At 46.6% G+C, this 22,631-nt stretch overlaps 1 protein-coding gene across 3 annotated transcripts in view; it reads right to left on the minus strand.

Annotated features, from left to right (window-relative positions):
* Positions 1 to 22,631, minus strand: part of fbxo41 (F-box protein 41) — a 254,843-nt gene that overhangs the window by 158,650 nt on the left and 73,562 nt on the right. For all 3 annotated transcript variants that reach the window (XM_052044671.1, XM_052044682.1, XM_052044691.1), the window contains exon 4: positions 19,094 to 19,173. In XM_052044671.1, the coding sequence (XP_051900631.1) occupies positions 19,094 to 19,173 (80 nt within the window). The remainder of the gene's footprint in view (positions 1 to 19,093; positions 19,174 to 22,631) is intronic.

Below are 22,631 nucleotides of genomic sequence, written 5' to 3' on the forward strand. Positions count from 1 at the left end.
CAGGACCCCATCTCTTTTCCTACCTATGTCATTGGTACCAATATGTACCATGACCTCTGGCTGTTCACCCTCCCCCTTCAGAATGCTGTGGACCCGATCCAAGACGTCCCTGACCCTGGCACCAGGGAGGCAACATACCATCCGGGAGTCTACTTCACGTCCACAGAATCTCCTGTCTGCTTCCCTTACTATGGAATCCCCTATCACTACCACTCTCCTCTTCTCCCCCCTTCCCTTCTGCACCACACAACCAGGCTCAGTGCCAGAGACCTGGTCACTCAGGTAGGCCATCCCCCCCAACAGTATCCAAAACGGTTATACCTGTTATTGAGGGGAACAGCCACGGGGTACTCCGCACTACCTGCCTATTCTCTGTCCTTCTCCTGACAGTCACCCAGCTACTTGCTTCCTGCAGCTTTGGAGTGACTGCCTCCCTATAGCTATTGTCCATGTACTCCATTTATATCTCGTTCTTAACCACGACAACCTTCATACTATCCACAACATCTCCAACTTTCGTGTCATCTGCAAACTTACTAACCCCACCCCTCCTCCTTCATCCAAGTCTTTTATAAAAATCAGAAAGAGTAAGGGTCCCAGAACAGAACCCTGCAGTACACCACTAGTCAATGACCACCAGGCGAGGTAGGGGATTTGAGGAAATGAGGCAGAATGAGTGCGGTTTTCTGTGCTCGGTTTCAGATGTGGGAGGTCCTGGAGTCTCCCAGCCTCCAGGACGACCACATCTGCACCCGGTGTGTTGAGCTGCAGCTCCTCAGGGACTGCGTTAGGGACTGGAGATGCAGCTCGATGACCTTCGTAAGGAGTTATAGGGGGGTAGTCACACTGGGGCGAAGGGAGTCAGGCAAGTGGGTCACAGTCAGGAGGGGGAAGGGGAAGAGTCAGGTACTGGAGAGTACCCCTGTGGCTGTACCCCTTGACAATAAGTACTCCTGCTTGGAGTACTGATGGAGGAGACAGCCCACCTGGGGGAAGCAACAGTGACAGTGCCTCTGGCACAGAGTCCAGCCCTGTGGCTCAGAAGGGTAGGGAAGAAGAGAGGAGGGCAGTAGTGATAGGGGCAATAGTTAGGGGGGCAGACAGGCGATTCTGTGGGCGCAGGAAGGTACCTCGGATGGTAGTTTGCCTCCCAGGTGCCAGGGTCCAGGATGTTTCAGATCGCGTCCAAGATATCCTGCAGAGGGAGGGAGAACAGCCAGAGGTCGTGGTACATATTGGTACCAACGACATAGGTAGGAAAGGGGAACAGGTCCTGAAAAAAGACTATAGGGAGTTAGGAAGGAAGTTGAGAAGCAGGACAGCAAAGGTAGTAATTTCAGGATTACTGCCTGTGCCACGCGACAGTATAGGAATAGAATGAGGTGGAGGTTAAATGCGTGGCTGAGGGATTGGAGTGAGGGGCAGGAATTCAGATTTCTGGATCAAAGGGGCCTCTATTGAGGCAAGTATGACCTGTACAAACGGTTTGCAGTTGAATCCCAGGGGGACTAATATCCTGGTGGGGAGGTTTGCTAAGGCTACTGGGGAGAGTTTAAACTAGAATTGTTGGGGGGGTGGGATCCTAACTGGAGAGACTGGGGAAGAGGTGTTTGGCTCTCAAATAGAGAAAACTTGTAGTTGGTACGAGAGGAAGGACAGGCAGGTGATAGAGAAGGGACGTGCTCAGACAGACGGTTTGAGATGTGTCTATTTTAACGCAAGGAGTATAGTGAACAAGGCGGATGAGTTTAGAGCTTGGATAACTACTTGGAGCTATGATGTGGTGGCCATTACAGAGACTTGGATGGCTCAGGGACAGGAATGGTTACTTCAAGTGCCGGGTTTTAGATGTTTCAGAAAGGACAGGGAGGGAGGCAAAAGAGGTGGGGAGTGGCACTGTTGATCAGAGATAGTGTCACGGCTACAGAAAAGGTGGACGTCATGGAGGGAATGTCTACGGAATCTCTGTGGGTGGAGGTTAGGAACAGGAAGGGGTCAGTAACTTTCCTGGGTGTTTTTTATAGGCTGCCCAATAGTAACAGAGATATCGAGGAGCAAATAGGGAAGCAGATCTTAGAAAGGTGTGACAATAATAGAGTTGTTGTGAAGGGAAGATTTTAATTTCCCAAATATGACTGGCATCTCCATACAGTGAGGGGCTTAGATGGGGTGGAGTTTAAGTGCGTTCAGGAAGGATTCTTGACACAATATGTAGATAAGCCTACAAGAGGAGAGGCTGTGCTTGATTTGCTATTGTGAAATGAACCTGGTCAGGTGTCAGATCTCTCAGTGGGAGAACATTTTGGAGATATTGATCATAATTCTATCTGCTTGACGATAGCATTGGAGAGAGATAGGAACAGACAGACTAGATAGGCATTATTTGGAGTAAAGGGAATTATGAGGCTCTCAGGCAGGAAATTGGAAGCTTCAATTGGGAACAAATGTTCTCAGGAAAAAGTACAGAAGAAATGTGGCAAATATTTGTGTGGAGTTCTGCATAGGCATGTCCCACTGAGACAGGGAAGTTACAATAGGATACAAGAACAGTGGTGTAAAAAGGCTATAGTAAATCTAGTCAAAAGAAAAAGAAAAGCTTACAAAAGGTTCAGAGAGCTAGGTAATGTTAGAGATCTGGATGAGTATAAGGCTAACAGGAAGGAGCTTAAGAAGGAAATTAGGAGAGCCAAAAGGGGCCATGAGAAGGCTTTGGCGGGCAGGATAAGGAAAATCCCAAGGCATTCTACAAGTATGTGAAGAGTGAGGGGAAAGACGTGAAAGAATAGGACCTATCAAGTGTAACAGTGGGAAAGTGTGTATGGATCCGGAGGAAATAACAGAGGTACTTAATGAATACTTCAGTATTCACTATGGAAAAGGATCTTAGTGATTGTAGTGATGACTTGCAGCAGACTGAAAAGCTTTAACATGTGGATATTAAGAAAGAGGAAGTGCTGGAGCTTTTGGAGAGCATTAAGTTGGATAAGTCACCAGGACCAGATGAGATGTACCTCAGGCTGTTGTGGAAAGCGAAGGAGGAGATTGCGGAGCCTCTGGCGATGATCTTTGCATCATCAATGGAGATGGGAGAGGTTCCAGAAGATTGGAGGGTTGCGGATGTTGTTCCCTTATTCAAGAAACGGAAGTAGAGATAGCCCGGGAAATTATAGACCAGTGAGTCTTACTTCAGTGGTTGGTAAGGCTGATGGAGAAGAACCTGAGAGGCAGGATTTATGAACATTTGGAGAGGTATAATATGATTAGGAATAGTCAGCATTGCTTTGTCAAGGGCAGTCCTGCCTTACGAGCCTGATTGAATTTTTGAGGATGTGACTAACACATCGATGAATGGGAGAGTAGTAGATGTAGGGTATATGGATTTCAGCAAGGCATTTGATAAGGTACCACATGCAAGGCTTATTGAGAAAGTAAGGAGGCATGGGATCCAAGGGGACATTTCATTGTGGATCCAGAACTGGCTGGGCCTACAGAAGGCAAAGAGTGGTTCATTTTGGTAGGTCAAATATGATGGCAGAGTATAGTATTAATGGTAGGACTCTAGGCAGTGTTGAGGATGAGAGGGATCTTGGGGTCCAAGTCCATAGGACGCTCAAAGCAGCTGCACAGGTTGACTCTGTGGTTAAGAAGGCATATGTGTATTGTCCTTCATCAATCGGGGGAATTGAACTTAGGAGCTGAGAGGTAATGCTGCAGCTATATAAGACCTTGGTCAGACCCCACCTGGAATACTGTGCTCAGTTCTGGCTGCCTCACTACTAGGAAGGATGCTGAAGCCATAGAAAGGGTGCAGAGGAGATTTACAAGGATGCTGCCTGAATTGCGGAGCATGCCTTATGAAAGCAGGTTGAGGAACTCAGCCTTTTCCTTTGGAGTGACAGAGGATGAGGGGGGACCTGATAGTGGTGTATAAGATGATGAGAGGCATTGATCGGGTAGATAGTCAGAGGCTTTTTCCTAGCGCTGAAATGGTTGCCACAAGAGGACGTAGGTTTAAGGTGCTGGGGAGTAGGTATAGGGGAGATGTCAGGGTAAGTTTTTTACTCAGAGAATGGTGAGTGCGTGGAATGGACTACCGGCAATGGCGGTGGAGGCAGATACGATAGGGTCTTTTAAGAAACTTTGGATTGGTACATGGAGCTGAGAAAAATAGAGGGCTATGGATCTCTAAGGTAGGGACATGTTCCGGACAGCTTTGTGGGCCGAAGGGCCTGAATTGTGCTGTCGGTTTTCTATGTTTCTATGTTTTCTATGTTTCAGGCAGAATACTCTTCATCTGCTACCACCCTCTGCCTTCTGTGGGCAAGCCAGGTCTCATGAATCCCATGCTTCATGACTTTCTGGATGAGCCTACTGAGTGTTTGATGGCTCTGTGCCTGTATTCACTGGAGTTTAAGGATGAGGGGGGGATCTCATTGGAACCACCAAATGTTGAAAAGCCTATATAGAGTGGACGTGGAGAGGGTGTTTCCAGTAGTGGGAGAGTCTAGGACCTGAGGGCACAGCCTCAGAATAGAAGGACATCCCTTCAGAACAGAGATGAGGAGGAATTTCTTTCGCCAGAGGGTGGTGAATCTGTGGAATTCAGTGCCACAGACGGCTGTGGAGGCCAAGTCATTGGGTATATTTGAAGCAGAGGATGATAGGTTTCTTGATATCTTGTATTTTATTGTGATGAGTAAGGGCATCAAAGGTTACAGGGAGAAGCAGACAATGGGGATGAGATGGAAAAATAAATCAGCCATAATCAAGTGGCAGAGCAGACTCAATGGGCTGAATGGCTTAATTCTGCTCCTATGTCTTATGGTCTTATGGAAATCTTTCCTGTAGGTAGGTGACCAGAACTGCACACAATACTCTAAATTCGGCCTGACCAATATCTTGTACAACTTCAATATCACAACCAACTCCAAAACAAGGCAACTTAACTTAATGACTACTGCCCGGTGGCTCTGACATCCAACATCATAAGGAGCTTCGAGAGGTTGATCATGGCACGCATTAACTCCAACCTTCCAGAAAACCTTGACCAACTGCAATTCACCCACACTGAAACAGGTCTACTGCAGATGCCATCTCCCTGGTCCTACATTCATCTCTGGAGCATCTAGACAGTAAAGTACACGACGTTTGACTATTGTTATTGCCTTCAATACTGTAATTCCAAGCAAACTCATCACCAAACTCCGAGACATGGGACTCAACACCTCCCTCTACAACTAGATCCTTGACTTCTGACCAATAGAGCTCAATAAGGATAGGCAGCAAACTCCTCCGCCATGATTATTCTCAACACTGGTGCCCCCTCAAGGTTGTATCTTCAGCCCCCTGCTCAACTCCCTATACTTTCATGACTGTGTGGCCAGATTCTGCTCTAACACAATCTACAAGTTGCAGGATGATACCACCATTGTCTTAATAACGATGTCAGAGTACAGGAATGAGATAGAAAATAGAATAGTACCACAAGATCCCTCTGCTCATCAGCACTGTAAAGGTCTTGCCATTAACAGTGTACTGTCTCTTTACATTTGATCTCCCAAGGTGCAACACTTCACATTTAGCTGGGTTGAACTCCACCTGCCATTTCTCCGCCCATATCTGCAACTGATCTATATCCTGCTGTACCCTTACCAGTCTTCTATGCTATCCCCAGCACCACCAATCTTCTTATCATCTGCAAACTTGTTAACTCACCCATGTAGATTTTCATCCAGGTCATTTATGTACATCACAAACAGCAGAGGTTCCCAGTACAGATCCTTGAGAAACACCACTAGTCACAGACCTCAGCAAGAATGTCCCATCACCACTACCCTCTGTCTTCTATGGGCAAGCCAGTTCTGAATCCAAACAGCCAATTCACCTTAGATTCTGTGAAACTTAATCTTCCAGATGAGCCTCCCATGAGGGACCTTGTCAAATGCCTTACTACAATCCATGTAGACAACCTTCATCAGTCAGAAGGCTAAAGAAATTTGTTTGTCTCCTTGTGACTCTCACCAACTTTTTTACCGATGCACCATAGAACGCATCCTCTCTGGATGTATCACGGCTTGGTACGGCAACTGCGCTGCCCAGGATGACAAGAAACTGCAGAGAGTTGTGGACACAGCCCAGCGCATTACGGACACCAGCCTCCCCTCCTTGCACTATGTCTTTACCTCTCGCTATCTTGGTGAAGCAGCCAGCATAATCAAAGACCCCACCCACCTGAGACATTCTCTCTTCTCTCCTCTTCCATCGGGTAGAAGATACAGGAGCCTGAAGGCACGTACCACCACTGCGATAAGACTATTGAACAGTTCCCTTATACGATGAAATGGACTATGACCTCACGATCTACCTTGTTGTGACCTCACACCTTATTGCACCGCACTTTCTCTGTAGCTGTTATTGTTTTGACCTGTACTACATCAATGCACTCTGTACTGACTCAATGTAACTGAACTGCTTAATGAATTGACCTGTACGATCAGTCTGTAAGACAAGCTTTTCACTGTACCTTGGTACTAGTGACAATAATAAACCAATACCAATCAATCACCCTCGTCACCTCGTCAAAAAACTCAATCAAGTTAGTAAGGCACGACTTGCCCTGCACAAAGCCATGCTGACTGTCCCTAATTAGACCCTGGTTTTCAAAATGCTCATAAATCCTATCCCTAAGTATCCTCTCCAGTAACTTTCCCACGACTGACGTGAGACTCACTGGTCTATAGTTACCAGGATTATCTCAGTTTCCCTTCTTGAATAATGGAATAATATTAGATAGTCGTCAGTCCTCCGGGACCTCGCCTGTGGCTGGAGAGGACACAAAGATATTGGTCAAGGCCCCAGCAATAGCCAATAGCCTGTCCTGGACAAATCATGTAGATGCCACGGCCAAGAAAGCTCACCAGTGCCTCTACTTCCTCAGGAGGCTAAAGAAATTCTGTATGTCCCCTTTGACACTTACCAACTTTTATCAATGCACCATAGAAACCATCCTATCTGGATGCATCACAGCTTGGTACGGCAACTGCTCTGCCCAGGACCGCAAGAAACTGCAGAGAGTTGGGGACACAGTCCAGTGCATCATGGAAACCAGCCTCCCTTCCTTTGACTCTGTCTTTACCTTTCGCTGCCTTGGCAAAGCAGCCAGCCCACTCACCCCACCCACCCGGGCCATACTCTCTTCTCTCCTCTTCCATCAGGTAGAAGATACAGGAGCCTAAGGGCACATAACACCAGGCTTAAGGTCAGCTTCTACCCCACTGTGATAAGACTATTGAACGGTTCCCTTGTACGATGAGATAGACTCTGACCTCATTGATCTACCTTGTTGTGACCTTGCACCTTATCGCACTGCACTTTCTCTGTAGCTGTGGACACTTTACTCTGTACTGTTATTGTTTTTACCTGTACTACCCTCAATGCACTCTGTACTAACTCAATGTAACTGCACTGTGTAATGAATTGACCTGTATGATTGGTTTGAAAGACAAGTTTTTCACTGTACCTCAGTACAAGTGACAATAATAAACCAATACCAATACGAATCTCATATCATGCCTCTCTCAATAACCTGGGGTACATCCCCATCAGGCCCTGGGGACTTATCCACCTTTATGCTCTTTAAGAGACCTGACATTAGCTCCTCCTTATCTTGAAATGCCCAAGCATATTAGCACGCTCCACATTGATCTCCCTGTTGTCACGTCCTTAAATACTGATGCAAAGTACTCATTAAGGACCCACCCACTTCCTCTGCTTCCTAAGCACATGTTCCCTCCTTAGTCCTTGAGTGGGTCCTACCCCTCTCCCTAGTTATCCTCTTGACATATGTAAAGAAGCCCTTGGGATTCTATTTAATCCTACTTGCCAAGGACTTGCCAGGAGAGTTCCTTTCTGGCTTCTTTATAAGTTACAAGTGCTCTGTTTGACCCTTGCTTCCAAAGCTTCACATTGTTTTGCTTTTTTCTTCTTGACGAAATTTGCCACCTCTCTCGACATCCAAGGTTCCCTTATTCTGCCATTCCAAAGAACCACACAACACTACAGCACAGAAAAACAGGCCATTTGGCCCTCTAGTCTGTGCCAAAACTTATTCTGCTAGTCCCCTTACCTGCACCCAGTCCATAACCCTCAGACCTCTCCCATCCATGTATCCATCCAATTTATTCTTAAAACTCAAGAGTGAGCCTGCATTTACCACATCAGATGGCAGCCCGTTCCATACTCCCACCACTCTCTGAGTGAACAAGTTCCCCCTAGTGTTCTCCCTAATCCTTTCCCCTTCACCCTAAAGCCATGTCCTCTCGTACTTATCTCTCCGAATCTAGGTGGAAAGGGCTTACTCGCATTTACTCTGTCTGTACCCCTCATAATTTGTGAACCTCTATCAAATCTCCCCCTCATTCTTCTACTCTCCAAGGAATAAAAGTCCTAACCTGTTCAATCTTTCCCTTTAACGCAACTCCTGAAGACCCGACAACATTCTAGTAAATCTTCTCTGCACTCTTTCAATCTTACTGATATCCTTCCTATAGTTAGGTGGACCAGAACTGTACACAATACTCAAATTTGGCCTCACCAATGTCTTATACAACCTCACCAGCTCCGATACTCAATACTTTGATTTATGAATGCCAGGATGCCAAAAGCCTTCTTTACAACCCTGTCTACCTGTGACACCACTTTCAGGGAATTATGTATCTGAACTCCCAGATCCCTTTGTTCCTCCACACCCCTCGCTGCCCTACCATTTCACTGTGTATGTCCTACCTTGATCTGTCCTTCCAAAATGGCAACACCTCACACTTGTCTACATTAATTCCATCTGCCATTTTTCTCGTCCATTTTTCCAGTGGTTCCAGATCCCTCTGCAAGCTTTTGAAAGCCTTCTCGCTGTCCACACAACCTCCAATCTTAGTGTCCTCAGCAAACTTGCTGATCCAAATTTACCACATTATCATCTCCAGATCATTGATACAGACAACAAACAACAATGATCCCAGCACGGATCCATGAGGCACACACTACTCACAGGTCTCCAATCTAAGAAACAATCATCCACTACCACTCTCTGTCTTCGAATCCAGTTTACAACCTTTCCATGGATACTAGTGTCTGAACCTCTCTGAACTAACCTCCCATGTGGGACCTTGTCAAAGGCCTTACTAAAGTCCATGTAGACAACATCCACAGCCTTTCCTTCATCTACTTTCTTTGGTAACCTCCTCGAAAAACTCTACAAGATTCGTTTAAACATGATCTACCATGCACAAAGCCATGCTAACTATCCTTAATCAGCCCTGGCTGTCCAAATACTTGTATATCCGACAATTGGCTAAGGACATTTTAAATATATCTGCCAGGGCCCTTGCAATTTCTACACAGTCTCTCTCAAGGTCCGAGGAAATATCTTGTCAGGCCCTGGGGATTATCTACCTTTATTCGCTGCTAAAGCAGCAAGCACCTCCTCCCTTTTAATCTCTATATGTTCTATGACACTACTGCTTGTTTCACCTTCCTTCCATATCCATTATGCCAGTTTCCTGAGTAATACTGATGCAAAAACTATTTAAGATCTCCCCCATCTCCTCGAGGCTCCACACCTAGCTGACCACTCTGATCCTTCTAGGGACCAATTTTGTCCCTTACTATCCTTTTACTCTTCATTAATTTGTAGAAACCCTTCGGGTTGACCTTCACATTATCTGCCAAAGCAACCTCATGTCTTCTTTTTGCCTTCCTGATTTTCTTCTTTAGTATTTTCTTACATTTTCTATACTCTTCAAGTACCTCATTTGTTCCTAGTTGCCTATACCTGCCATACACCTCTCTCTTTTTCTTAACCAGATCACCAATGTCCCTTGAAAACCAAGGTTCCCTATGCTTGTTAACTTTGCCTTTAATCCTGGCAGGAACATGCAAACTCTGCACTCTTCAAAATTTCGCCTTTGAAGGCCTTCCAATTACTGAAACACATCCTTGCCAGAAAACAACTTATCCCAATCCACTCTTCCTCGATCCTTTCTCATTTCCACAAAATTGGCCTTTCTCCAATTTAGAACCTCAACTCGAGACCAGACATATCCTTATCGATAATTAACTTGAAACTAATGACATGAACTAACGAACGTCGGAGGCTTCATGGGTTTCACTTCGGAGGACTTCGGAGCAGGTAAGTTTTTCCTTTTATCTTTTTTTAATAGGGTTTTAATTATCAGGGTTAGTTTTTAATAGGGTTGTTATTATTAGGGTTAGATTTTTATAAGGTTCTGTTTTAAGTGTTTTATAAGTTTTAATCGGGAGGAGTGGGGGCTGGACTGCGCAGGCGCAGCGCAGGCAATTTAGAAAGCTGGGAGAGAGGAAAAAAAGCTTCAGAGGCTTCGTGGGTTTCGCTTTGGAGGACTTCGGAGCAGATAAGTTTGTCTTTTTATCTTTTTTTAATAGGGCTTTAATTATAAGGGTTAGTTTTTAATAGGGTTGTTATTATTAGGGTTAGATTTTTATAAGGTTCTGTTTTAAGTGTTTTATAAGTTTTAATCGGGATGAGTAGGGGCTGGACTGCACAGGCGTGGCGTGGCAGTTTAAAAAGCAAACCGCCTGCACAGCGGACAGCGTCGGAGCGGGCAGTGGAGTGAGAGGCAGCAGAGTGTTCTGGGCTTTGGCTCAAGGGGCTTCAGCGTAAGGGGGCGAGGAAAGGTGGGTGACTTGAGTCAAGGAAGGAGTATGAGTGCGGTTTCCTGTACTCGGTGTCGGATGTGGGAGTTCCTGGAGTCTCCCTGCCTCCGGGAAGGCTACGTCTGCGCCCGGTGTGTTGAGTTGCAGCTCCTGAGGGACCGTGTTAGGGAACTGGAGATGCAGCTCGATGACCTTCGTCTGGTCAGGAAGAGTGAGGAGGTGATAGAGAGGAGTTACAGGCAGGTTGTCACACCAGGACCATCGGGATTAGGCAATTGGGTCACAGTCAGGAGGGGGAAGGGGCAGGGGAAGAGTCAGGTACTGGAGAGTATCCCTGTGGCTATACCGCTTGACAATAAGGACTCCAATTTGAGTACTGTTGGGGGAGACAGCCTACCTGGGGGAAGCAACAGTGGCGGTGTCGCTGGCACAGAGCCCGGCCCTGCGGCTCAGATGGGTTGGGAAGGAGTGAGGAGGGCACTAGTGATAGGGGACTCTATAGTTAGGTGGGCAGACAAGCGATTCTGTGGACGCAGGAAAAGAAACTCGGAAGGTAGTTTGCCTCCCAGGTGCCAGGGTCCGGGATGTTTCCGATCACGTCCAAGATATCCTGAAGGGGGAGGGAGAACAGCCAGAGGTCGTGGTACATATTGGTACCAATGATATAGGTAGGGAAAGAAATGAGGTCCTGAAAAGAGGCTATAGGGAATTAGGAAGGAAGTTGTGAAGCAGGACCTCAAAGGTAGTAATTTCTGGATTACTGCCTGTGCTAAGCGAATGAGGAGGAGGTTAAATGCGTGGTTGAGGGATTGGAGTAAGGAGCAGGCGTTCAGTTTTCTGGATCACTGGGGCCTCTTTTGGGGCAGGTATGACCTGTTCAAAGAGGACGGGTTGCACTTGGATCCCAGGGGGACCAACATACTGGCGGGGAGGTTTGCTAAGGCTACTGGGGGGAGTTTAAACTAGAATTGTTGGGGGGTGGGATCCATACTGGAGAGACTGGGGAAGAGGTGTTTGGCTCTCAAATAGAGGAAGCTAGAGTAAATACCATAGGCAGGTGATATAGAAGGGAAGTGTTCAGACATGCTTGAGATGTGTCTATTTTAATGCAAGGAGTATTGTGAACAAGACAGATGAGCTTAGAGCTTGGATCGATACTTAGAGCTATGACGTGGTGGCCATTATGGAGACTTGGATGGCTGTGGGGCTGGAATGGTTGATTCAAGTGCCGGGTTTTAGATGTTTCAGGAAGAACAGGGAGGGAGGCAAAAGAGGTCGGGGAGTGGCACGGTTGATCAGAGATAGTGTTACGGCTGCGGAAAAGGTGGACGTTGTGGAGGGATTGTCTACGGAGTCTCTGTGGATGGAGGTTAGGAACAGGAAGGGGTCGATAACTTTACTGGGTGTTTTTTATATGCCGCCCAATAGTGACAGGGTTATTGAGGAGCAGATAGGGAAGCGGATCCCAGAAAGGTGTGAGAATAACAGAGTTGTTGTGATGGGGGATTTTAATTTCCCAAACATTGACTGGCATCTCCATACAGTGAGGGGCTTAGATGGCGTGCAGTTTGTTAGGTGTGTTCAGGAAGGGTTCTTGACACAGTATGTAGATAGACCTAAAAGAGGAGAGGCTGTGCTTGATTTGATATTGGGAAATGAACCTGGTCAGGTGTCAGATCTCTCAGTGGGTGAACATTTTGGTGATAGTGATCATAATTCTACGTCCTTTACGTTAGCACTGGAGAGAGATAGGAACAGACAGACTAGAAAGGCGTTTACTTGGAGTAAAGGGAATTATGAGCCTCTCAGGCAGGAAATTGGAAGATTAAATTGGGAACAGATGTTCTCTGGGAAAAGTACGGAAGAAATGTGGCAAATATTCAGGGGGTATTTCTGTGGAGTTCTGCATAGACATGTTCCGATGAGACGGGGAGTCACGAGAGGATACAGGAACTGTGGTGTATGAAGGCTAAAATAAATTTAGTCAAAAGGAAAAGAAAAGCATACAAAAGGTACAGAGTGCTAGTTAATGTTAGAGATCTGGAAGAGTACAAGGCTAAAAGGAAGGAACTTAAAGAAATTAGGAGAGCCAGAAGGGGACATGAGAAGGCCTTGGCAGGCAGGATTAAGGAAAACCCCAAGGTGTTCTACAAGTATATGAAGAGTAATAGGATAAGACGCGAAAGGATAGGGCCTATCAAGTGCAGCAGTGGGAAAGTGTGTATGGATCCAGAAGAAATAGCGGAAGTACTTAATGAATACTTTACGTCAGTATTCACCACGGGAAAAGATCTGGGGGATTGTAGTGGGGACTTGCAGCGGCCTGAAAAGCTTGAGCATGTAGATATTAGAAAAGAGGTGGTGCTGGAACTTTTGGAAAGCATCAAGTTAGATAAGTCGCTGGGACCGGATGAGATGTACCCCAGGCTACTGTGGGAGGCGAGGGAGGAGATTGCGGAGCCTCTGACGATGATCTTTGCATCGTCGGTGGAGACGGGAGAGGTTCCGGAAGATTGGAGGGTTGCGGATGTTGTTCCCTTATTCAAGAAAGGGAGTAGGGATAGCCCAGAGAATTATAGACCGGTGAGTCTTACCTCAGTGGTTGGTAAGCTGATGGAGAAGATCCTGAGAGGCAGGATTTATGAACATTTGGAGAGGTATAATATGATTAGGAATAGTCAGCACGGCTTTGTCAAGGGCAGGTCCTGCCTTACAAGCCTGATTGAATGTTTTGAGGATGTGACTAAGCACATCGATGAAGGGAGAGCAGTAGATGTGGTGTACATGGATTTCAGCAAGGTGTTTTGATAAGGTACCCATGCAAGGCTTATGGAGAAGGTGAGGAGACATGGGATCCGAGGGGACATTGCAGTGTGGATCCAGAACTGGCTGGCTGGCCCACAGAAGGCAAAGAGCGGTTGTTGAAGGGTTGTATTCTGAGTGGAGGTCGGTGACCAGTGGTGTACCTCAGGGATCTGTACTGGGACCCTTACTCTTTGTGATTTTTATAAATGACCTGGATAAGGAAGTGGAGGGATGGTTAGTAAGTTTGTGGATGACACGAAGGTTGGGGGTGTTGTGGATAGTTTGGAGGGCTGTCAGAGGTTACAGAGGGACATAGACAGGATGCAGAGTTGGGCTGAGAAGTGGCAGATACAGTTCAACCCAGATAAGTGTGAAGTGGTTCATTTTGGTAGATCAAATATGTTGGCAGAATATAGTATTAATGGTAGGACTCTTGGCAGTGTGGAGGATCAGAGGGATCTTGGGGTCCGAGTCCATAGGACGCTCAAAGCGGCTGCATGGGTTGACTCTGTGGTTCAGAAGGCATATGGTGTATTGTCCTTCATCAATCGGGGAATTGAATTTAGGAGCCAAGAGGTGTTGTTGCAGCTATATAGGTCCCTGGTCAGACCCCACTTGGAGTACTGTGCTCAGTTCTGGTCGCCTCACTACAGGAAAGATGTGGAAGCCATAGAGAGGGTGCAGAGGAGATTTACAAGGATGCTGCCTGGAATGCGGAGCATGCCTTATGAAAGCAGGTTGAGGGAACTTGGCTTTTTCTCCTTGGAGAGACGGAGGATGAGGGGGGACCTGATAAAGGTGTATAAGATGATGAAAGGTATTGATCGGATTGTCAGGGGCTTTTCCCCAGGGCTGAAATGGTGGCCACAAGAGGCCATAGGTTTAAGGAGCTGGGAAGTAGATATAGAGGAGATGTCAGGGGTAAGTCTTTCAAGAGACTGTTAGATTGGTACATGGAGCTGAGTAAAATAGAGGGCTATGGGTAAGCCTAGTAATTTCTAGGGTAGGGACATGTTCGGCACAGCTTTGTGGGCCGAAGGGCCTGAATTGTGCTATAGTTTTTCTATGTTTCTATGTTTCTATTATGGTCACTGGACCCAAAATGTTCACCTACACATACTTCTGTCACCTGACCTGTCTGGTTCCCTAATAGGAGATCAAGTATTGCATTCTCTCTCGTTGGTACCTCTATATATTGTTTTAGAAAACTTTCCTGAACACATTTGGCAAACTCCAAGCCACCCAGCCCTTTCACAGTGTGGGAGTCCCAGTCAATATGTGGAAATTTAAAATCCCCTACTGTTACAACTTTCTGTTTCTTACATCGGTCTGCTGTCTCTCTACATATTTGTTCCTCCAATTCTCTCTATTGGGCGGTCTATAATACAACCCTATTAGTGTGGTCACACCTTTCCTGTTCCTCAGCTCCACCCATATGCCCTCTGTCAACGAGCCCTCCGGGCTGTCCTGTCTACACACAGCTGTGCTATTTTCCCTGACTAGTAATGCCACTCCTTCCCCTTTCATCCCCCTCCCCCCATCACGTCTGAAACAACGGAACCCCGGAACATTAAGCTGCCAGTCCTGTCCCTCCTGCAACCAAGTCTCACTAATAGCGATAATGTCATAATCCCACGTGCCAATCCACGCCTTAAACTCATCTGCCTTACCTGAATACTCCTTGCATTGATATAGATGCACCTGAGAACATTTCTATCATGTACAAACCTTTGATTTAAACCCCCCGGAGCAGTACTAGCAAACCTACTGGCAAGCATGTTAGTCCCCCTCCAGTTCAGGTGCAAACTGTCCTGTTGGAACAGGTCCCACCTTCCCTGGAACAAAGCCCAATTGTCTGGAAACATGAAGCTCTCCCTCCTGCACCATCTCCTTAGCCACATATTTAGCTGCACGATCCTCCTATTTCTAGCCTCACTTGCTCGTGGCACGAGTAGCAATCCTGAGATTGCAACCTTGGAGGTCCTGTCCTTCAACTTTGCACCTAATTCTCTGAACTCTCTTTGCAGGACCTCCTCCTCCTTCCTATCCACGTCATTGGTCCCTACATGGACCACGACATTTGGCTGCTCACCCTCCCTCCTGAGAATATCGAACATTCGATCCGATATATCGCAGACCCTGGCACCAGGGAGGCAACAGACCATCCAGGATTCTCGATCTCTCCCACAGAACCTCCTATCTGTCCCCCTAACTATCGAATCCCCTATCACTACTGCTCTCCTCTTTTCCTTCCTTCCTTCCTTTCTGAGCTGATGGTCCAGTCTCGGTGCCAGAGACACAACCACTACAACTTGTCCCTGGTAGGTTGTCCCCACCAACAGTATCCAAAACGGTATACTTATTGTTGATGGGAACGGCCACAGGGGTGCTCTGCTCTTTCTGTCTATACCCCTTTCCTGGCAGTCACCCAGCTACTTGTCTCATGACTTTTAGGGGTGACTATGTCCATGAAACTCCTGTTTATTTCTGCCTCTGCCTCACGAATGCTCCGAAGTTCATTCAGCTCCATCTCCAGTTCCCTAACTCGGTTTGTCAGGAGCTGCAGCTGGATGCACCTTTTCCTGTCCTTCCTTCTTTTTGGAACATACCTGTCCTGTACTCTTGTGTAATTGCAGAGCTCAGTGACTTCACCAAAGGGGGCGGTGCACACGCACCTGTCTAAATCAACAGTGCTGAGGTCAAGAGAGTTGTGAGCTTCAATTTCCTTGGAGTAAACATCATCAATAGCCTGTCCTGGTCTGACCAAGTAGACACCATGGCCAGGAAAGCTCACCAGTGCATCTACCTCCTCAGGAGGCTCAAGAAATTTGGCATGTCCCCTTGACATTCACCAACTTTTATCGATGCACAGTAGAAAGCATCCTATCTATCAGCATCAGTAAGATTGAAAGAGCGCAGAGAAGATTTACTAGAATGTTGCCGGGTCTTCAGGATTTGAGTTACAGGGAAAGATTGGACAGGTTAGGACTTTATTCCTTGGAACATAGAAGAATGAGGGGAGATTTGATAGAGGTTTACAAAATATGAGGGGTACAGACAGAGTAAATGCGAGTAGGCTCTTTCCACCTAGATTAGGAGAGATAAGTACGAGAGGACATGGCTTTAGGGTGAAAGGGGAAAGGTTTAGGGGGAACACTGGGGGGAACTTCTTCACTCAAAGAGTGGTGGGAATGTGGAACAGGCTGCCATCTGATGTGGTAAATGCGGGCTCAAGTTTTAAGAATAAATTGGATAGGTACATGGATGGGAGAGGTCTGGAGGGGTATGGACTGGGTGCAGGTAAATGGGACTCGCGGAATAAAGTTTCGGCACAGACTAGAAGGGCTGAATGGCCTGTTTTCTGTGCTGTAGTGTTCTATGGTTCTGTGGTTCTATCTGGATGCATCACAGCTTGGTATGGCAACTGCTCTGCCTGGGACCACAAGAAACTGCAGAGAATTGTGGACATAGCTCAGCACATCACGAAAATCAGCCTCCCCTCCATGGGTTCTGTCTATACTTCATGCTGCCTGGGTAAAGCAGCCAACATAATCAAAGACCCCACCCACCCGGGACATTCTCTCTTCTCCCCTCTCCCATCAGGCGGAAGATACAGGAGCCTGAAAGAACGTACCACCAGGCTTCAGGACAGCTTCTATCCCGCTGTTATAAGACTATTAAACAGTTTCATGGTAGTGTAGTGGTTAGCGTAACGCTATTACAACGCCAGCAACCAGGCTTCAATTCCTGCTGCTGTCTGTAAGGAGTTTGCATGTTCTCCCCACGTCTGCGTGGGTTTCCTCCAGGTGCTCTGGTTTCCTCCCACATTCCAAAGATGTACGGGTTAGGAAGCTGTGGGCATGCTATGTTGGCACCGGAAGTACGGTGACACTTGCGGGCTGCGCCAGGACACTCTACACAAAAAGATGCATTTCACTGTGCGTTTCGATGTACATGTGACTAATAAAGATATCTTATCTTATCTTAAGATGGACTCTTGACCTCACCATCTATGATGTTATGACTTGCACCTTATTGTCTACCAGCACTGCACTTTCCTTCTAGCTGTGACACTTTACTCTGCATTCTGTATTGTTTTACCTTGTACTACCTCAATGCAGTGTGTAATTAATTGATTTGTACGAACGGTATGCAAGACAATTTTTCACTGTACCTTGGTATAAGTGACAATAATAAACCAATTCCAATCTCTTTACAGTGTGGAAGTCCCAGTCAGTATGTGGAAAGTTAAAATCACCTACCATCACAACCTTATATTTCTTGCAACTGCCTGCTATCTCTCTACAAATTTGTTACTCTAAATCCCGCTGACGATTGGGAGGTTTATAATATAGTCCCATTGACGTGGTCGTCCCTTTCTTATTCTTCAGTTCCACCCATATTGCCTCAGTAGATGAACCCTCCAGTATGTCCTCTCTGAGCAATGCCGAGACATTTTCCCTTATGAGTAATGCCACACATCTCCCTTTAATACTTCCCCCTCCATCGTGTCTAAAACATCAGAGTGGAGCATTTGAGCTGCCAGTTCTGCCCCTCCTGCAACCGAGTCTCAGTAATGGCCACAACATCATAATTCCACGTGCTGATCCATGCTCTAAGTTCATCTGCCTTACCTACTATACTCCTTGATTGAAATAAACGCATCTCAACATTAGTCCCACCATGTTCATCATCCAGTCGATTTCTGTTTTTGCTTGTAGTCTTAACATCAGCTTTCCATACAGCTACTCCCTGCAACTGGTAGTTGCTGCCCTGTTACTCTGGTTCCCACCCCCCTGCGGTTTAATCCACCCCCCCACCCCCCAAGCAGCACTAGCAAACCTTCCCGCAAGGATATTTGTCCCCCTCTGGTTCAGGTGCAAACTGTCCCATTTGTACAGGTCCCACCTGCCCTGGAAGAGAGCCCAATGATCTAAAAATCTGAAGCCCTCCCCACTGCACCATCTCCTTAACCATATGTTAAACCGCACTATTTTCCTATTTCTTGCCTCACTAGCAAATGGCACGGGTAGCAGTCATGAGATCACCACCCTGGAGGTCCTGTCTTTTAACTTACCCCCTAACTCCCTGAACTCACTTTGCAGGACCTCATCGTCCTTCCTGCCTATGTCATTGGTACCAATGTGGACCACTACTTCTGGCTGTTCACCCTCCCCCTTAAGACTGCTGTGGATCCAAGACTTCTCTGACCCTGGGAGGCAACATACCATCCGGGAGTCTCATTCTTGTCCACAGAACCTCCTGTCTGTTCCCCGAACCAATGAATCCCCTATGACTACCGCACTTTTCCCCCTTCCCTTCTGAGCCATAGAGCCAGAGACCTGGCTGCTGTGGCTTTCCCCTAGTAGGTTGCTCTCCCCAACAGTTTCCAAAGCAGTATATTTGTTATTGAGGGGAACGGCCACAGGGGTACTCTGAACTGTCTGCTGATCACCGTTCCCTCTCTGGACAGTCACCCAGCTACCTGCATCCTGCAACCTAGGTGTGACTACAACAATTCTCCCATGACAACAACCCTGTTATTTTTGCACAACCCTGTTATTGTTTCATTGAGAACACAATTCTCAGTTTCTCATACCTGACATTTGGTAATGACTGTTGCTCAGATACAAGCACAGTTCCACGGGAAATTCCAGTTGGCGTTGCATATCTTTCACCCTAGACAACAAAGAATTGGAAGTCAAAATTAGAGAACACCTAGGCCAGGCATAAGCTAACAATGGTATGACTTTTACTTATTATTCTTTTCTCAGAATCTGGGCATCACTGGGTAAGCCAGCATTTATCGCCCATCCTTATTAAAGAATCAGAATAATTAAAGCAAATGAGGCCATTCAGCACATTATGTCTGTGCTGGTTCTAGCACAGCAATCCACTTGTTCCACAACTGGACCCTTCTCCACAGCCTTGCAAATTTTTCTCCATCACATACTTATTCAATTCACTCTTGAAGGCCACAGTGGACCTTCCTCCAGTACATCTGCAGGTAATGCATTCTAGATTTCAACCACATGCTGCACTAAAATAGTTTTTTTGTGATCCACCAATTGGAACAGCCTCTATCTCAGACCCCCTCATCATTTCATATCTATCAATTCTCCTCCAGCCTTTTCTTCTCCAAAGAAAACAGTTCCAGCCCAACTAATCTATCATTGCAATGATAGTCCCTCTTCCCAGGATCTATAGTGGAATTTGTAGCCCCTTCTCCCATTGTGCCATCTATCTATTGCTTCAGAATATGTAGATGGCCCTCCTGGAGAAGTGGCTACACTCCTTTGGACCTCAAAACCTTCTGGATCAGTCTATCATGTGGGCCATTGTCAAATGCTTTACAACGTCCTTGGAGTCAAAGGCGCAATCAAAGTCGAGTTTAGTGTCATATGCACAGCTGCAATGAAAAGCTTACTTGCAGCAGCATCACAGGCACATAGTATCAGATAACATTCACAAAAATATAAATTTAAGCACAAATTATACACACTTTTTTACGAAAAAGAACACAATTAGAACCAAAATAAAACAGGCATTTTAATGCAAAGTCCATTGTAGTGCAAAGTGTTCAAAGTGAGTAGTGCTGCTGTAATGAGGTAGTGATTAGGGTTGTGCAGTTTGATTCAAGAACCAAATGGTTGAAGGGAACTAGCTGGTCTTGAGCCTGATGGTGACACCTCAGGCTTCTGTACCTCCTGTCTGATGGTAGCTGTGATGACATGGCCTGGATGGTTGGGATCTTTGATAATAGATATCTTTATTAGTCACATGTACATTAAATCACACAGTGAACTGAATCTTTTTGCGTAGTGTTCTGGGGGCAGTCCGCAAGTGTCGCCATGCTTCCGGCACCAACATAGCATGCCCACAGCTTCCTATTGCCTTCTTGAGGCAGTGGTAGGGAGGGATATGTCCGTGGTGTATTGGGCTGAGTCCACTACTCTCTGCAGCTTCTTACATTCTTGCGTATGCGGACTGCCGTGCACGACCATGATGCAACCAGTCAGTTTGTTAGAGTATTTGGTGACTAAGAAAGTAAAGTCGCTGGCACACTTTCCAGGTCATCTGATTAATGCCCAGGAACTTAAAGCTGCTGACCTCATTGAGTCGTTGACTCTTTGAGTCCTCATTGTCCATGGGGATGGTGCCGGAGGATTGGAGGGTGGCGAATGTTGTCCCCTTGTTCAAAAAAGATAGTAGGGATAGTCCAGGGAATTACAGATCAGTGAGTCTTACGTCTGTGATGGGCAAGCTGTTGGAAAGGATTCTAAGGGATAGGATCTATGAACACCTGGAGAATCATGGACTGATTAGGGACAGCCAGCATGGCTTTGTGAAGGGAAGATCTTGCCTCACAAGCCTGATAGAGTTTTTTGAGGAGGTGACCAGGAAGATTGATGAGGGTAGTGCAGTGGATGTGGTCTATATGGATTTTAGTAAGGCGTTTGATAAGGTTCCTCATGGTAGGCTTCTTCAGAAGGTCAGAGGCCAAGGGATCCAGGGAAGCTTGGCTGTGTGGATTAGGAATTGGCTTGTCTGTAGAAAGCAGAGGGTTGTGGTGGAGGGAGTGCCCTTGGATTGGAGGGCAGTGACTAGTGGTGTCCCGCAGGGATCGGTTCTGGGACCTCTACTTTTTGTGATATTTATAGATGACTTAGATGAGGGGGTGGAAGGCTGGGTTAGTAAGTTTGCGGACGACACTGAGATCGGCGGTGTTGTGGATAGTGTGGAGGGCTGTCGGAGCTTACAGAGGGATGTTGATAGGATGCAGAGCTGGGCTGACAAGTGGCAGATGGAGTTCAATCCGGAGGAGTGTGAGGTGGTACACTTTGGAAGGACAAACTCCAGGGCAGAGTACAAGGTACATGGCAAGGTACTTGGCAGCGTAGAGGAGCAGAGGGATCTGGGAGTTCATATTCACAGTTCACTGAAAGTTGCCTCACCCGTGGATAGAGCAGTTAAGAAGGCCTATGGGATGTTAGCTTTCATAAGTCGTGGGATTGAGTTTAAGAGCCGCGAAGTGATGATGCAGCTTTACAAAACTCTAGTTAGACCACACTTAGAGTACTGTGTTTAGTTCTGGTCGCCTCATTATAGGAAGGATGTGGAGACGTTGGAGAGGGTGCAGATGAGATTTACCAGGATGCTGCCTGGATTAGAGTGTATGGAATATGAGGAGAGGCTTAAGGTGCTAGGGCTTCATTCACTGGAAAGGAGGAGGATGAGAGGAGACATGACAGAGGTACATAAAATACTGAGAGGAATAGATAGAGTAGACAGTCAGCGCCTCCTTCCCAGGGCACCAATGCTCAAGACGAGAGGGCATGGCTTTAAGGTTATGGGTGGGAGGTTCAGGGGAGATGTCAGGGGGAGGTTTTTCACCCAGAGAGTGGTTGGTGCATGGAATGCACTGCCTGGGGTGGTGGTGGAGGCAGATACATTGGACAGGTTCAAGAGTTTGTTGGATAGGCATATGGAGGAATGTGAGACAGAGGGATATGCGGGAGGAAAGGGTTAGATAGTGTGAGGGTGGTTTGATGGATGGCACAACATGGTGGGCCGAAGGGCCTGTTTTGTGCTGTATGGTTCTATGGTTCTATGACCCTCACCACCGATCCCACAATGTAGACTGGTGCATGTTCACCCTCCTTCCCTTCCTGAAGTCAACAATCAGTTCTTTAGTTTTACTTACATTGAGTGAGAGGTTGTTGTTGTGGCACCACTCAGCCAGGTGTTCTATCTTGCTCCTGCACACTGACTCATCACCACCTGTGATTTGTCCAACAACAGTGGTGTCGTCAGCAGTGGAGCTGTGCTTAACTATACAGTCATGTGTATATAGGGAGTAGAGCAGGGGGCTAAGCACACAGCCTTGAGGTGCATCTGTGTTGATAGTTAGTGAGGAGGAGATGTTGTTACTAATCCTTACTGACTGAGGTCTGCTGATATGGAAGTCGAGGATTCAGTTGCAGAGGGAGATACACAGGGCCAGGTCTTGAAGCTTGATGATAAAGGTTTGGATGGAGTGATTGTGTTGAATGCCTAGCTGTAGTCGATGAACAGCAGACTGACACATGTTCAGTCTGCAAGCTATCATATAACAGTCATGTAATGTTCAGTTATGT

This window comes from Pristis pectinata, chromosome 2 (assembly GCF_009764475.1).
Source record: "Pristis pectinata isolate sPriPec2 chromosome 2, sPriPec2.1.pri, whole genome shotgun sequence".
In the NCBI taxonomy this organism is placed as follows: Eukaryota; Metazoa; Chordata; class Chondrichthyes; order Rhinopristiformes; family Pristidae; genus Pristis; species Pristis pectinata.